This window comes from Bos indicus, chromosome 3 (assembly GCF_029378745.1).
Source record: "Bos indicus isolate NIAB-ARS_2022 breed Sahiwal x Tharparkar chromosome 3, NIAB-ARS_B.indTharparkar_mat_pri_1.0, whole genome shotgun sequence".
NCBI classification, from domain to species: Eukaryota; Metazoa; Chordata; class Mammalia; order Artiodactyla; family Bovidae; genus Bos; species Bos indicus.
The window spans coordinates 75,388,687-75,405,860 of record NC_091762.1 but is presented as its reverse complement, the minus strand read 5'-3'; the positions used below and the strand labels follow the sequence as shown (position 1 = coordinate 75,405,860).

The window sequence follows — 17,174 nt, the reverse complement described above, 5'->3', positions numbered from 1 at the left end:
AAATGCTTATTTTCAGCAACTTTTTAAAAAATGGAATCTTCCTAATTTGGGAATTGTGTTCAGCACATGAGTGGCATAGAAGACCTAAGGGGCAGGTAAGCAAATGTAGTCCCCCTGGGATTTCCAAGAGTGGATGAATCCATTTTGTGAAGCAAAACCATTGTTTACGGGAGAGATGGTAAGAGATTAGCAGATTAAGAGGATAGAACCAAAAATAATTAATCAAAAGTTGTGTTTGCATCATTACATAATTGTGACACATTTGGGCATTCACCATCCAAAATGGTGTTAAAAACTAGAGTAAAATGCATGGAAAGCACTAAGTGCCAAGTACGAAGTGAATACTCAATACATTTTTCATCAGCCTCTTCATCATCATCATTTTATCACCACATGGGAAAGTTAGAATGTAAGTAAAAGTATTAAATCTTTCCAAATGCCTTCTACTCTATATTACTTTCATTTTTACAGATATTTTAAGATCAAAAGCCATAGAGGGCAATAAAGTGACTCAGAGAAGTAGCATTTTCCCAGTTCTGACTCCTTTGTTTTATAGCTTGTTGCTATATTTCACACTACAAATAGAAAATAAAAATTGTCATATAACATAGATAATCAGTGACTTCCACGCAGATTTTACTGATAATATCAGTACCATTTGCAATATATTCTTTGGTAATTAATGAATGACTATTTCTACTCTTGATGCCCATGATAAAAATTTAACTCCATTTATAAATTTATTATTTGTCATACAAGTTGAGACTGATTTAGGTACTTTTGGAAAATGCCTTCTAAATGTACTTCTTTTTTTTTTTTTCAGTTAGTGAAAGCACTTAAAAGGCTGTAATAAAAGATATGTAATTTGATATGATTAGTATGCAAATGGTTTAAAATAAATTTAGAAAAATGGGCATCATCTAAAGATACTGTGGTCACTGGAATAAACATACCAATGACCAAAATTCATAATTTAATTTACCTTCTAGAAAAAGATTGAATGCATTCACTGTACAAAGGATTTAATATCTTCCAGTACCTGCCCCTCAAATATATTATTTGAAGACATTGAATTTTTTGATATACCAGAAATTGATAAGAAAGGTACCCTCAACCAATAGTTTGGAAGTGTACTGAATCAGAAATTCCAGAGATGGAGGCCAAGAATCAGATAGTTCTAATTATCAGACAGGTTTCAGGACCATTACTGAAACTCTCTGTATTTCTTCATTCACTCGTTTATTCATTCATTCCTTCATCTGACAAATATGTACTTAAAGTACCTACTATGTGCCAAGCACTATGTTAGGCACGAAGAGGAAAAAAACCTCTGCCCTCATGAGTTTACATCCTGCAGAGGACACAAGGCAATGTGCAATAAATACAATAGGTAAGTAAACTATATGTACTGGAAGGTGGTAACTGAGAAGAAATAAAAGTTAGATCAGGGTAAAGGGGTGAATTTTTTGGACGTGAAATAATAATGCTATTCTTAATCACATGTGAAGTGTGGCTGAATGATCAGTTGAACAAAGGATGCTGGTATTCTTGCCTGCTTGTTCTCTTTCTGGCAAAGACTCGTTCTTCCTCATTTTCATGTTTCTTCTTCCCATTGTGTTCACAGGATTGCACAGTCTTTCCCACAGCCTCTTGATGCAAAGCCATTACTCAGCCAGCGGGAGGCTGTCCCCACAGGGAACCTACCACAGCGTCCTGACCGGCTGCCAATAAGTGACGCATTCACAGACAACTGGACCGATGGCTCCCATTATGATAACACGGGGTTCGTTGCCGAGGAGACCACAGGCGAGAATGCCAACAATAATCCCCTCCTGAGTTCGAAAGCTAGAAGCACATCTTCTCATGGACGCAGGCCTTTGATTAGGCAGGATAGGATTGTTGGTGTTCCCCTGGAACTTGAGCAGTCTACACACAGACACACACCAGAAACAGAAGTGCCTCCTTCCAATCCTTGGCAGAATTGGACCAGAACCCCTAGTCCTTTTGAAGACAGGACTGCTTTCCCTTCCAAATTAGAGACAACCCCTACCACCAGCCCATTGCCTGAAAGGAAAGAACATATAAAAGAATCTACTGAAATACCTAGTCCTTTTTCTCCAGGAGTACCATGGGAGTATCACGATTCTAATCCCAACAGGAGTCTCAGTAATGTCTTTTCTCAAATCCACTGCCGCCCAGACTCTTCTAAAGGTGTTATTTCGATTAGCAAAAGCACAGAGAGGCTTTCCCCACTAATGAAAGATATCAAGTCCAATAAATTCAAAAAGTCACAGAGTATTGATGAGATTGACATTGGTACATACAAGGTTTATAATATACCATTAGAAAACTATGCTACTGGGAGTGATCACTTAGGAAGTCATGAACGCCCTGACAAAATGTTGGGACCAGAGCACGGTATGTCCAGTATGTCTCGAAGCCAGTCAGTCCCAATGCTGGATGATGAGATGCTCACCTACGGAAGCAGTAAAGGGCCTCAACAACAGAAAGCATCCATGACCAAAAAAGTCTATCAGTTTGACCAAAGCTTCAATCCCCAAGGAGCGGTGGAAGTTAAAGCGGAAAAGAGGATACCGCCCCCTTTTCAACACAATTCTGAGTATGTGCAACAACCCGGGAAAAACATCGCCAAGGATTTGGTTAGTCCTCGAGCTTACCGAGGATACCCACCAGTGGAGCAAATGTTTTCATTTTCTCAGCCATCTGTTAATGAAGATGCTGTGGTCAACGCCCAGTTTGCAAGTCAAGGCGCCAGGGCAGGCTTCTTGAGAAGAGCTGACTCCCTGGCGAGCTCTACAGAAATGGCCATGTTTAGAAGGGTCAGTGAACCTCATGAGCTAACTCCGAGTGATAGGTATGGCCGACCTCCATATAGGGGTGGTCTGGATCGCCAAAGCAGCGTTTCAGTGACTGAGTCCCAGTTCCTGAAAAGGAATGGCAGGTATGAAGATGAACACCCTTCATATCAAGAAGTGAAAGCTCAGGCGGGAAGTTTTCCAGTTAAAAACCTTACCCAAAGGAGGCCATTGTCTGCAAGAAGCTACAGTACAGAGAGTTACGGTGCCTCCCAAACCAGGCCAGTTTCAGCTAGGCCTACTATGGCAGCTCTTTTGGAAAAAATACCATCTGACTATAACTTGGGTAACTATGGTGACAAGCCATCAGATAACAGTGATATAAAGACGAGGCCCACTCCTGTCAAGGGAGAGGAGAGCTGTGGTAAAATGCCTGCAGACTGGAGACAACAGCTGCTTAGACATATAGAAGCTAGAAGGTTAGACAGGGTATGTTTGGCATTTCTCTGTAAGAATATCCCTCCTGCCTTTAGTTTTACTTTATTGGCATTTCTGAGCACATGTAGTGAAGCATGAACTACATGAATGAATAGATGATGAGCATTTTATTTATCTTTATATGTGGGGAAATTGATCATAATAGTTTTTCGTGGATAATATTTAATGCTCTTCGAGAGTTCATAACTTGTAGGCCAATTATTTATCAAAACTATCCTAAAAGTGGTTAGTGAGAAAGAATTCAAATCTATTATATGGGATGGTGCTTCAATTGCTTTCTAGCCACGAAGGCAAAATGCCTCTCCTAGGACGTGAAACTGTTCTCTAGTGACCTAGAGAAAATTATTTTTATTGAATCTATAAAAAGTGAGTATTCTGCTCCTTTCTGCACAGATTCACATATACTGAAGTCAGACCTAATTTGTTTATAAAATCCACATATAGTTACTGCTATGGGACTCCTAAAGTTGTTACTTCTAATGAGCAATAATCTTCCCAGCAAGAAACAGAAAAATAAAATAAGCAGAGATTGAATGCCCTCCCACACATTACTTTGTTTAATGAAAGTCCTGCCATTTAGAATGTTGGTTTTCATATAGAAAGAAATGTTTAAATTCTCATCATACTACAGACAACAAAAATAGATGATGTCTTTATGAAGACTATAAACATACAAATTAGTGTGTGTATATTGCAGCAAAAAAGAGGAAAATAACCCCAATTCAGGTAAAATTGAATCACAATAAATCATAGAATGCATAGTAATTGAAGAGAGTAAAAAAAAATTCTATAAGGCCTGAATTATATTCTTGTTGCTGTTTATATCTCTCTAAGAGAAATCTGGTATTTCATTTTCTAGAACTATGATCAATTGACCGTCACCACTGGGTGTACTTTGTAGCTTTGGTGTAGAGGGCTCTGTGTACTCTGCATTGACCTTAGAATCTTAAAACTCTAGTTTGTGAAAATAGGGCTTTTGTTCTGATTTTCTAGGTTTCAATGCTCAGTGTAAATTGGGGATCTGGGTAATAATATACCATTAGACTGTTTCACTCAGTAGTTTTAGTTAAAACTATTAAAAGCATAGGTCATTGCATTTATTATATATTTTCTTAATGGTGAATTTTATGTTTTCAGGTGTACTCTTTTAAAATAATTATACTGTTTGTAGGTCGTGTCTACATGACAAGAAAAACAATTATTAATAGGAAAAGAGTGAACTAATAAACGTGGGTGTGGGTGTTAGTTTCTCAATGTGGAAACTGGTTCTGCCTTGCAAAATATTTCATCAGAATGTCTGTTTCAAATAGGTGTGCTCAGTCCCGTTGAAGGGAGCCTCATCAAAGCTTCATGACTGGGTGTCGGTGGGAGACACCTGGTCGGTTGTCACCATGCCTTACTTCAAGTTTTACCCTCCATGTAGACAGATAACTTGGAGGGTGAAAATATTTGGGGCCAAATAAAAGAGTACAGTTTGGGAACTCTGGCCTTGTGTAGACACGACCATACATAACAGGGTAAGATGAACTAGCAGAGAAAGGTTATCAGAAGCTTTTTGGAGCATATATACAATGACTAGTAAATTGAGGCAACAAAGGAGTGAATGAAAACAATGAAAAAAAAAGACAAAATTTTAAGCATTTGGTACTATCATTTATTTACTAGTTTCCCAGATAAATGTTTCATTTCCCTTGATCAGAGCTGCTGAAAAGTAGGCGTCTCCCCTAGTTGGAGCAGGAATTCGGAGGGAGGAAAGTAGGGCTGAAGAAGGGGGATTTAGATCAGCAGAATTCTAGAGACCCCGCCCATCCCAGATGCAGATAACTAAAAGTAAATTTGTATGTATTTTCCCTTGTTGTGACAATGCCTCCCTTTTTAATTAGTCTTCACATATCCCCTGTCTGTTTATAATTTCCTCAGTTTGTCTTTCATTTTTCAGAGCAATTCAGTGTATGTTCAATAGCTTCTCATTTAATTCAAAGAAAGTAAATTACCTTAGAATACTGCTTCAATCCATCAAATCCTGAAAGCTCTTACTCCTTTCTCTGAGTAACTTCTTCCCTCTCTCAATCAAGTTGCCGAGTTATTCAGGTTGTATCTTACTTAAAACTTACATACAACATAAATTCAGGGTACTGAAGCACAGACTTATTTTGTAAAAATACTTCTGTATTATGGTATTTAACATTCTGCCCAAAGTGAGATTGCACCAGGCACAGCTTGCTTCCTTCCCAGTAAAATTTAGTTGAGTGATTTGAACTCTGGGAATCAAACAGTTACACTGGAAACTACGAGATCTTTGTCCATTCCTTATAAAAGAGAACCGCCTAGAATCTTGGACCTTGGATAAGCTTAACAGCTCTACATAATGTTGCTTAAATACCTTGCTTGGTGTTGACCTTGGAGAAGCAGCTCTGAGTACTGCCATAGATTAAAGGTGCTTGTTTTCTCCTTTGGTTTCATCTCAAGGCTCATGCTTCCACTACAGAACCCCACTTGACTGAGAGATAGTAAAACATGAACCCATATGTCTAAGACTGCTACTCTTCCATAGCTGCTGAGAAAGCACTAGACTGAAGTCATTTTAAACCTTAAGGAATCCTTCACGTGCTAGCTTGAAAGGTTCAATGTCCTTCTCAACTTTGGCATGGTGACAATGAAAAAAATTCTCTGAATGAAATAATCAGGGATCCATAACAAATATGATTGGTTGACAGCACACCATCAGTTGACAAAATTCTGATCCTAAAAATCATTTCTTTGCAAATAATGCAATAATAACTGTCAGAATAATAACTGTCTCCTGCTAATGTTCAATAATATTTGGTTTTTAAAAGTGTACTAATTTCTATAGATTTTTTAAAATTAATTAAAAGGGTCAAATGCTGTCAGTTATTGTATTTTCATGATAGGTGGGAAGTAGAGATTATACTGATGAAAACCATCTGATGACAAGATATGCAAAATGACTTAATTTTTAAATTCTGTAGAAAAAAACTGAACCACTTGGAATAACTTCAGACGTACTTACTGAAGGGTAGCCACAGTGCAGATATCACTAGAATATTCTATAAATATTTAGGTATATCAGATAAATAGCGTTAATAATTCAAGCATAGTTCCTTTAGTTTCATTATGAAATTTCATCAGTTTAAAATGTAATTTTTAAGAAACAACAAAAGAGAATATTTAGATTCACATACAAAATGAGTAGTTTAACTAAATTAATAAATTCAATCATCCACTGGTCAGATTGAATGACTTTTTGACCAGCTCTTTTTCTGAGTGCCATAATTATGCCTGTAAGACAGAAAAAAAAAATAAAACAACTGATTTTCACTTTAACTTCGCAGGGCATTAGTTTTAAGGCAGAATTAGAAGCTAGTATTTGTCTTTTGTGTCTGCTAATCTCACAATGTGAAAGAGACCATGAGATTTGCAGCTGACAAAATTTAAGACCTCACTGTTTGAAATTTTTGAATTAATAGATCACTACTGATAAACATTTGTCCAGAGTCACTACAATCATGATATATAAAAGATAGGTTCTATGCCTATGAGACAGCAACAAATGTAAAACAGAATGTTATCTTTGCTTTTTGTGTTTTCTGTAGTTTTGGATGGTACTCATTATGTTCATAACTAACACTGTTTACTGTATGCTTCTGTCTGATCAAGTGCATGTTTAAAAAAGAAAGTTACCGTTTGCCTGCATAAAGTTAAATGTTATAAATTTAAACATGTTCATGTAATAATCAGTTTGTTGAGCATGTGTTCACATCCTGTCACATGATTATTTCCTCTACTCAGAATGCTGCTTACAAACACAACACAGTTAACCTTGGCATGCTGCCCTATGGAGGTATTTCAGCAATGCATGCAGGCAGAAGCATGACTTTAAACTTGCAGACTAAGTCTAAATTTGATCTACAAGAACTACCTCTTCAGAAAGTAAGTATGGACTGCCCTACATGTGTCAGCATACCAAAGCCAGTTAATGTTGTTTGTTCACGTAATGTGTTTAGGCTGTATGTACAATCCTGCTTACAGACTCTCAGGAGTCCAAAAAGCATAAGGGCAAATACTGTAGAGCCCACGCTCTTAGCTGCTCAATGAATATTGATAGCTAGACTGATGATTATCAGGTTCCTACTCAACAGCTTTGCTTTTTGGATTGAGCAGGTACATGGCTTCTTGTGTTGCTTTAAGATTCATTTTTCTTATTATTCATTTTCTTTTTCTTTTATTCTTTGCTTTTCTTTCTTTCGTGTGTGTGTATATGTATATATACACATGTTGACATTTTTTTTTACTTTTTGGAGACAGTCCTATACTCTCTTACTGATGCATTCTGAGAACAGAAAGAAAAATTATGATTGGATTTTAGTTGGAACAGTCCTAGAGCCCTATGTTAGAATGACAATTAAGTCATTAGCACTTCTAAAAGCTTCATTAGCCCATTTTTGGGGAAACAAATTTGTGGCTTAACTAGCAAATTTTTACTCATCCTAGGTTAATGGGAAAGTAGCAAGTTGACATGGTTTTAAATGAAAACGTAGACTCCTTTGAAAAGGCGTATACGATAAGAGAAAATATTTCCATTGTCCAAGGACCATTTCTGCTTGTTTTATTCAGGCAAAACAGAAAATGTCCATTATACCTGTTTAAATTGACTAATGCAATCTGTCTTAATTGCATTTCAATGGAGACTAATGAGTCATTTTCGCACAATTATGCCATTATGACTATATTTTAATGTAGTCATTAACCTAGTAAGTTTTTATTAAAAAAAAAAAAAAGAAACGCCAAAGTAAGGATAGTAGAATGATGGGAGCCTCCAAACCCTCTTCTCTTAATTAATGAACATATGAAACAAACTACCCTCCCAGCAAAATGAATGTCATAAGACCTCAAACTCATATTTTATTGTCAAATTAGTCTTAATAACAGTCCCTAACTCTGGATACTTTGCTTCCTACTCTGAAGAGTAATAAAATCATCACGACATTTCTATTCATAGCTTTTTTTTTTTTTAATCACCCATGATCACTTAAAAAAAAACTGACTTAATTGAGAATTTCTGTAAGTTATTTTCTCTGTCCTCAGTCTCCTGTTGCAGAGCCAGTATTGTATGCAAAAGTCTCTCCAGGAAGAAAAATGCCTGATCTGTGGCCAGTGCCTATGTCAGTGACAGAACACTCGCTCTCTGAGAAATTTCAAAGTGGTAACTTGAGGTCACTGAACTCAAAATTGAGACTGAGTGTTGTTGGCTCCAGCACACTACTATCAGTAAGACCCTTTTCCCTGGAGTCTCTCCTTTAATGGAGCCTGTTCTTAATGTCTTCTTAGATGCTCAGGGCTCATCCTCTGCCCTAAAAATAAACCAATGTTCATGAGAGCCTTGAAACTCATTTGCACTAAGGAACAGATGAGCTATCACCAACTTAAACAGACAACTTTCCTGGAGGGCTTGTCAATTAAATAGAAATCAAACCCTTAAGTCACAATGATAGAATTTCAGAATGCAAAGAGCAAATTAGAAGGTCTTGGTATGAAAGAAGCTATTGCTTGAACTCCTTGAAATTATTGTATGGACAGCCCCTAATTTTACTTAGTTTTATTGCCCTGTTTTCTTGTCAATCTATAGAATAATATACACATATTCAGTGCCTGAAAGGGCTTCCCTTGTGGCTCAGCTGGCAAAGAATCCGCCAGCAATGCGGGAGACTTGAGTTTGATCCCTGGATTGGGAAAGATCCCCTGGAGAAGAGCAAGACTACCCACTCCGGTATTCTGGCCTGGAGAATTCCACAGACTGTATAGTCCATAGGGTCACAAAGAGTCGGACGTGACTGAGTGACTTTCATTTCAGTGCCTGAAAAATGGTAATATACTTGAAGCACTGTTTCTCATTGTGTACATTATTCTCCAGATATAAATTAAATAGCTCTTTGCTGCTGTATTAATTTTATGATGTTGTTTGGGGTACCCTATAGAATGGATTAATTAACTATTCTTGTTGTTCAGTTGCTCAGTTGTATCTGACTCTTTGCAAACCCATGGACTGCAGCACACCAGGCCTCCCTGTCCTTCACCATCTCCCAGAGTTTGTTCAAACTCATGTCTATAGAATCAGTGATGCCATCCAACCATCTCATCCTCTGTCATTCCCTTCTCCTCCTGCCTTCAATCTTTCCCAGCACCAGGTTCTTTTCAAATGAATTGGCTCTTTGTATCAGGTGGCTGAGGTATTAGAGCTTCAGTTTCAGCATCAGTCCCTCCAATCAATATTCAGGGTTGATTTCCTTTAGGATAGAGTGGTTTGATCTCCTTGCAGTGCAAGCGACTATCAAGAGTCTTCTCCAGTCCAAAAGCATCAATTCTTCAGCACTCAGCATTCTTTATGGTCCAACTCTCACATTGGAAAAACAATAGCTTTGATTATACGGACTTTTGTCAGCAACATGATGTCTCTTCTCTTTTAATATGCTGTCTAGGTTCATCATAGCTTTTCCTCCAAGGAAAAACGTCTTTTACTTTCATGGCTGCAGTCACTGTCCTCAGTGATTTTGGAGCCCAATAAAATAAAGTCTGTCACTGTTTCCATTGTTTCCCCATCTATTAGCCATGAAGTGATGGGACTAGATACCATGATCTTAGATTTTAGAATGTTGAGTTTTAAGCCAGCTTTTCACTCTCCTCTTTCACTTTCATCAAGAGACTCTTTGGTTCCTCTTCACTTTCTGCCATTATAGTGGTGTCATCTGCATATTTGACATTATTGATATTTCTTGCAGCAGTCTTGATTCCAGCTTGTGCTTCATCTAGCCCAGCATTTCACATGATGTACTCTGCATATAAGTTGAATAAGCCAGGTGACAATATACAGCCTTAATGTACTCTTTCCCAATTTGGCACCAGTCCATTGCTCCTGTCCAGTTCTAACTATTGCTTCTTGATCTGCATACAGGTTTCTCAGAAGTCAGGTAAGGTGGTCTGGTATTCCCAACCCTTTAAGAATTTCCCACAGTTTGTTGTAATCCACACAGTCAAAGGCTTTAGTGTAGTCAATGAAGCAGATGTTTTTCTGGAGTTCCCTTGCTTTTTCTGTGTTCCAATGGATGTTGGCAATATGATCCCTGGTTCCTCTGCCTTTTCTAGATCCAACTGGAACATCTAGAAGTTCTCAGTTCATGTACTGTTGAAGCCTAGCTTGAAGGATTTTGAGCATTACTTAGCTGGCATGTGAAATGAGTGCAATTGTACAACTGAACATTCTTTGGTATTACCCTTCTTTGACCTTTTCCAGGCCTGTGGCCACTGCTCAGTTTTCCAAATTTACTGACATATTGAGTGCAGCACTTTTATATCATCTTTTAGGATTTGAAATAGCTCAGCTGGAATTCTATCACGTCCACTAGCTTTGTTTGTAATAATGCTTTCTAAGGCCCACTTGCCTTCACACTCCAGGATGTCTGGCTCTAGGTGAGTAATCATACCATCATGGTTATCCAGGTCATAAAGACCTTTTTTGTACAGTTCTTCTGTGTATTCTTGCCACCTCTTCTTAATATCTCCTGCTTCTGTTAGGTCTATACCACTTCTGTCCTTTATTGTGCCCATCTTTGTGTAAAATATTCCCTTGGTATCTCTAATTTTCTTGAAGAGATCTCTAGTCTTTCCCATTCAACTGTGGCTCTAAGATGATCTATGGGTGGCACAGATCTTCTCTGGTGGCCCAGTGATAAAGAATCTACCTGCCAGTGCAGGAGAGGCGGGTTTGATCTGTGGGTCAGGAAGATCCTGTGGAGAAGCAAATGGCAACCCACTCCAGTATTCCTGCCTGGGAAATTCCATGGACAGAGGAGCCTGGAGGGCTACAATCCATGGAGTCACAAAAGTAGACACTACTTAAAAAACCAAACAGCAACAAGATGATCTGTAACAGAAATGTTGCAGAATTATAATACTTGGAGATATTGCAAACTTCCCAATTGAGCAAAGAGATGATCTAAAGGAATTCTCTTTGGAAACTGTATTAAATTGCAAACCAAGAATAAAAAAGTATGGAAAAGAAACTGAGGAATATATGTATGTAGACACACACACATATGTAGAACTGAATCACTTTGCATACAGCTGAAACTAATGTAATGTAAATCAACTATGGTGCCTGTGTTCTAAGTCACTTTAGTCATGGCCAACCTAGGACCCTGTGGATTATAGCTTGCCAGGCTTCTGTGTCCATGGGATTCTCCAGGCAAGAATACTAGAGTGGGTTACCATGCCCTTGTCCAGAGGATCTTCCCAACCCAGGGATCGAACCCACATCTCTTATGTCTTCTGCATTGGCAGGCAGGTTGTTTACCACCTGGGAAGCCCCAAATCAACTATACTTCAGTATAAATAAATTACTATGCTGCCATCCAGCTTCACATCAAAAAAGAATATCAAGTATTGAAATAGCCTATCTCAAAATGAATTATCACGAATACTTTATTATTTGGTGGTTCAGATGGTAAAGAACCGCTTGCAGTGAGGGAGACCCAGGTTCGATCCCTGGGTTGGAAAGATTCCCTGGAGAAGGAAATGGCTACCAGTTCCAGTATTCTTACCTGGGAAATCCCATGGACAGAGTAGCTGGTGGGCTACAGTCCATGGAGTCACAAAGAGTCGGACACGACTGAGCAACTGACACTTTTCATTCATACCAAAAACAACAACAACAGGAGAAGAGAGAGGGCAAGGATGGAAAAGAAACAAGATTACTACTCCATTGCCCCCAAATTATTATATGACCCAAATGATCACTTTAAGGCCTATAAAATGTAGGCATCTGGACAACTTTCCTCCCCTACTGCTATTGCAAAACATTATCAGGTGTATGCACCGCATGCTTAGTCAGTTTCAAAATTACTCCAGGGACTCCTTTCTTTCCAACCTAGGTCTCTGCCCTTTTGCCTTTGTGCTCAGATACATCTCTCCCACAGAGCTTATTAATTATAAAATTTGTTTGGTTTTCCTGGGAAACTTTAGGGTTAACCTTTCTTAAGGTACAGCCTCTCAGAGTCTCCCTTCTGGCTCCACTGACCCATTGATAATCAGTCCTATGACTAAAGCTCAATTTCCGGAAACTCTTCTCACCAGGAAAGGAGATAGGTAAAAATTATTTTCCTTTGATTTACAAGTATATAAAAATCTATTACGACACTCTCACCTTACCACTTAAAATAATACATATTAGCTAGGAGAAGGCAATGGCAACCCCACTCCAGTACTCTTGCCTGGAAAATCCCATGGACGGAGGAGCCGGGTAGGCTGCAGTCCATGGGGTTGCTGAGGGTCGGACACAACTGAGCAACTTCACTTTCACTTTTCACTTTCCTGCATTGGAGAAGGAAATGGCAACCCACTCCAGTGTTCTTGCCTGGAGAATCCCAGGGACCGGGGGAGCCTGGTGGGCTGTCGTCCATGGGGTCACACAGAGTCGGACACGACTGAAGTGACTTAGCAGCAGCAGCAGCAGCAGCTATTTAAATATCATGAGAGCCTCTAAATGATTGTTAGCCATGAGAATTGCACTAAAATATAGAGTAAGATCAAAATATAAACATTTTCAGTAGATAAAATTAACAAAACTGTTCATTCTCCCTTGAAAATACTGGAGCTGTCTTTTTATTCATAAAATTGCTGAATGATAACACTGCCTCTCTATTTATGTGCTATGGTAAATGATGCTGAGTTGTTCTAGAAAGAATGAATGAAGTGTCCTAAGGAACTGAAGTAAATGCTTTCATGTATTGCCAATTAAGCACTGGATAGGGAATTGCAGCATCCATTTTTTATAGATGGTGCCTTTTCCAGGGAATATTCAGAAGCTGAAATCCAGGCCTTTTCCCCACACTCTCTGCTGGCAAGACTTAACTTCTTGTAATTAGGAGAAAGGAGAATCCTTTTGTATTTTTTCTGTTACACTGAAATTGTCTTTTTGCAAGTTATGTACCCAGAGAGAGCACCTTTGTGTGATTGCTACCTCTCTACTCCCTCATGGTAATTGACAAAAAGATGCTATTTGTATTAATACTACCTGAAGTCCTGATTCAGCAATTTATTTGTTTTTTTCAGTTTGCTGATTTTTTTTTTTTAAGGCTACCAAAATGTGTCTAATTCTTTTTTTTCCAAATTTTCTTTTAGGCTAACTTGTAATAAACTAGTTAGAGGATATAACTGTTTTTTGATGAAGATTAAAGAACTCTGCACTTGATAAAGCATTTAAACAATGAATATTTAAGTGGATAAAAAGAAAAGGCTCCCTCAGATTTTGATACATGTTTTGAATATTTCTATTTTTTTATATTTCTTATATTCCAAGTCTAGTATTATACATTTTTTATGGATTACAAACTAAATATAGGCTTTCTGTACTGTAAATAGTAAATTACAGTTTCTATGGTAACTTTATAGAATCTCTTGATATTAACAGAATGCAAATAAAAACCATAAAAATTAGTTTGATAAATTAATTTCTTTTTTAACATTTTCATTTTTTTGATGCTTATTCTAATTTCCTGAAAGATTTCATAGTACTTATTACCAGAACATGTAAGACATACACATGTGCTATTGAATTATAAATTATTAGTATTCTGTCTTTATTTATTTATTCATTTATTCATTCATTTGTTCATTTCTTATTTATAACTGCCTCTCCAAAAAGCATTTAAGGTCACTTTCTGTGACTTTATTAATGGTTCAGTGTGCTTCTTCGGATGTGCTCTGTTGTAAATGAGCTTAGCTAATGTCTTGAAATTTTATGTTATCAAAAGAAATATAATATTGCAAAATGTCAGTTCAAACTGTCATTTTTATTATCCACATTAATGGTGGGAAAAATAGATATCTTGATAGGAGAAGAATAAAGACTAAGATTTATTGAAAATCGACTATGTACCTAGTACCATGAGATACTTTAAATGTATTTTTTCACACAACCCTCACCAAAAACCATAAATGGAAGTATTATCTCCATTGTATAGAATAGGAAACACAAAAGAATACACAAATAGAATGCATTGACTAATCCAAAATATATCACAGCCCAAATCATCCCCTATGGGCTATAGAAACAGTACTTTCTTATTTAGCTGAGTTTAATAAATGCTAGTAGTTACCTTCCACTCTTCAACATATGCTTGCATTTCTTGAGCACTCAGTATCACCAAGAAATATGTTTGGTAGCAATAAAAGACCAAAGGTTGTGAACCTAAGAAAATTGCAAGTTACTCATCCATGCTACTGCTTTTCCAGAGATATGCAAGACTAGGAAAGAAATCACTGGCCTTTTCCAACACCCTATCTGCAGGTGTCCAGCTGCCAATATAAATAGTGTGGTCTCTTCTGCACTGGAGAAATAGATAATTTTTTTTCTTGTTCTTTTTTTTAACTTCTACCACCATAATATTATTCCATAGCTCCTACTACTTATTGGCTATTGAAGCAGACACTAATATAAATTATAATTTCAGGGGAAGAGAAGTTGAAATTATGGGAACATGTATTAAATAATATTTTAATATAATTTTGCCTGGAAGAAGATGACCTCACTGTTTTATTAGTTGATACTCATTCTACTATCATTGAATTAGAGAATGTTTGCACATAAACTCTTTAAATTTCTAATGTCCTTTCTTATAGATATATGCACATTACTCAGGATCAGATAGTTCCAGTATCCAACATGTATTCATTCACCCAAGTTCCAAGGGTTATTTATTTAATTCCAGTTCTGTTTTGTTTGCTGAAAGCAAAGCAAGATTTATGTAGAACCTTGAGTTAATGTATGCCTATAGTTTCTCTTGATTTTGCTGCATCTATTATTGGCTACCTATCACTCAGGAAGGATTCACTTATCTTTCTAATTATGAAAAAATCCTTCAGTCTGTAAATCCACATAATTCCTCATAGACAATGACTAAAACTACCAAAATAATCTTGTACTCATACAGATGCTTCCTCACCGTTATAATGAAACAATAGCTTAAAGATCATCTGGATATTACATTACCATCTTCAGATTGATATCTGTGAAATCATAATGATGTAGATTCAAGCTTGATATATATTTGTCTTTATGACCTACTTTTTTTCAGAAAAAGAATAATATAACAATAATTTCACTGAAAATACTTTGGGGAAAGTTGTTTTCAACACATTTGTTAACTATGTGCCTTTGTGAACTATGTGCCAATTACTAAGCAAAATAATCCTTGAGTTCTTAAGTAATATATCCCAAGACCTTTGCAAAGTGCCAAATTATAATACTATTCTGATATAATTCTTCCAGCTAATTGCCATAAGTTAATTTCCCAAGCTTGCAATGCCCCCACCAATTAACAGTCAAGAGCAAACCTTCAGGAGCAGCTAAGCCCATTTACTCATATATGTGAATCCTGTACATACACATATACTCACAAAGAGGCACGCATATGCACACATGCATGCATACAACTCATATACATGCTTGTACATACACAGATATATAGACACACAAAGACACATATATTCATACACATTATGTCTCAGCAAAATCAGAAATTACTTCTTCCAATGGAGGCTTGTGATCATTCGCAGTAGTCAAAATCACAAATGTTAAATCTGCAAATGTTTGCAGTTGTTTTTTGGACTAGTGTCTGTTCAGCAAAACTTCTTCTAACGTTACTGAATTTCTTAAGTGTAATTTCTGACTTTTAAGTAAATCACACTGACCATTTTCTCTTTTATTTTGAAATATTAAGGATCTGCAGAATTTAGAAGCTTGAAGAAATCCTATATTGTGATGCTTTTCCACATATTTTATGTTTAATTGGTTATATATATATGTGGTGAGGAAAAGACTAATTCTTAATCTTTTAAAGTATCTAAAGAAAATAACTCGAATGTGATACTAAAGATAATTGAATGAAAACTGAACTCAATTGGTTATGTTCTTTGAAATAATAAATGATAGCTTCATTATTCTTTTTACACTTTTTGGTTGCTCCTTTTAACATTTCATAAAATTTTAACCACTAAACAACTGCATTTTTGGACAGTTCAGGAGCACTTTATTGAAAGTATTTTTTTTGGTAAATAGCTATACTTATTCCTTTTGATAAAAAATGTGAACCCACTACATAATTCTCTTTTGGATTCCTCCCTCCCAAACATAAATAAATGTTTTCACAGTATTTCCACGTTTGAAAACCAAAGTCACTCCTCAAGTGTCTTACTTAAGAGAAACAAAGAAGCCAGAGCATTCTGGAAATGAATAAAGGAAATTGCTTTCAGGAAATTCCTTACTCTTGTTGTCTAGTCAAAGTATTTTTTTTTTCATGTGTCTGTGTATTTATGTTCTCTTTGGCTCCTGTAACATACAGAAATTGATGGAGTTGTTCTAATTTTAAAAAGAGAAAGATTAATCGGTAAATGAATGAAGAATCTATATCATCATGATCTTAGGATTTTGACTAAGGGTTTTAGCCTTTTTAACATTAAAAAGAATCTTGCAAGTTCAGTTGTTCTCTGTGACTAAGAGTCATGTCGGGGCAGCTGACGGAAGTTTAGTAGAGGAAATAGTGATAAAGATGGGAATGAAATGGAGAAAAAAAGGATTATTTGTGCTTAATTCTGGCCACTTTGCAAAACTGTGTTCCACAGACCGAGCTAGTTGAATATATTTATAATCCCGCTTTACTGGCAAAGAAATCAAACCAGCAATGACATGCATACTAAAAATTCAAAAAGAAAACTGTCCAGTAGTGCCCACTCTGCATAACTGTATTTTAACTGCTTAATTTAAAAAATTTTATTTTTCATAATATT

The 17,174-nt window shown here is 36.7% G+C and overlaps 1 protein-coding gene across 7 annotated transcripts in view; it reads left to right on the top strand.

Annotated features, from left to right (window-relative positions):
- LRRC7 (leucine rich repeat containing 7) overlaps positions 1 to 17,174 on the top strand; it is a 631,844-nt gene that overhangs the window by 511,415 nt on the left and 103,255 nt on the right. For 5 of the 7 annotated variants that reach the window (XM_070786328.1, XM_070786330.1, XM_070786326.1 and 2 more), the window contains 2 exons: positions 1,625 to 3,305; positions 7,125 to 7,265. In XM_070786328.1, coding sequence (XP_070642429.1) covers positions 1,625 to 3,305; positions 7,125 to 7,265 — 1,822 coding nt within the window. The remainder of the gene's footprint in view (positions 1 to 1,624; positions 3,306 to 7,124; positions 7,266 to 17,174) is intronic. The other 2 variants (XM_070786332.1, XM_070786329.1) reach the window with 1 other exon arrangement.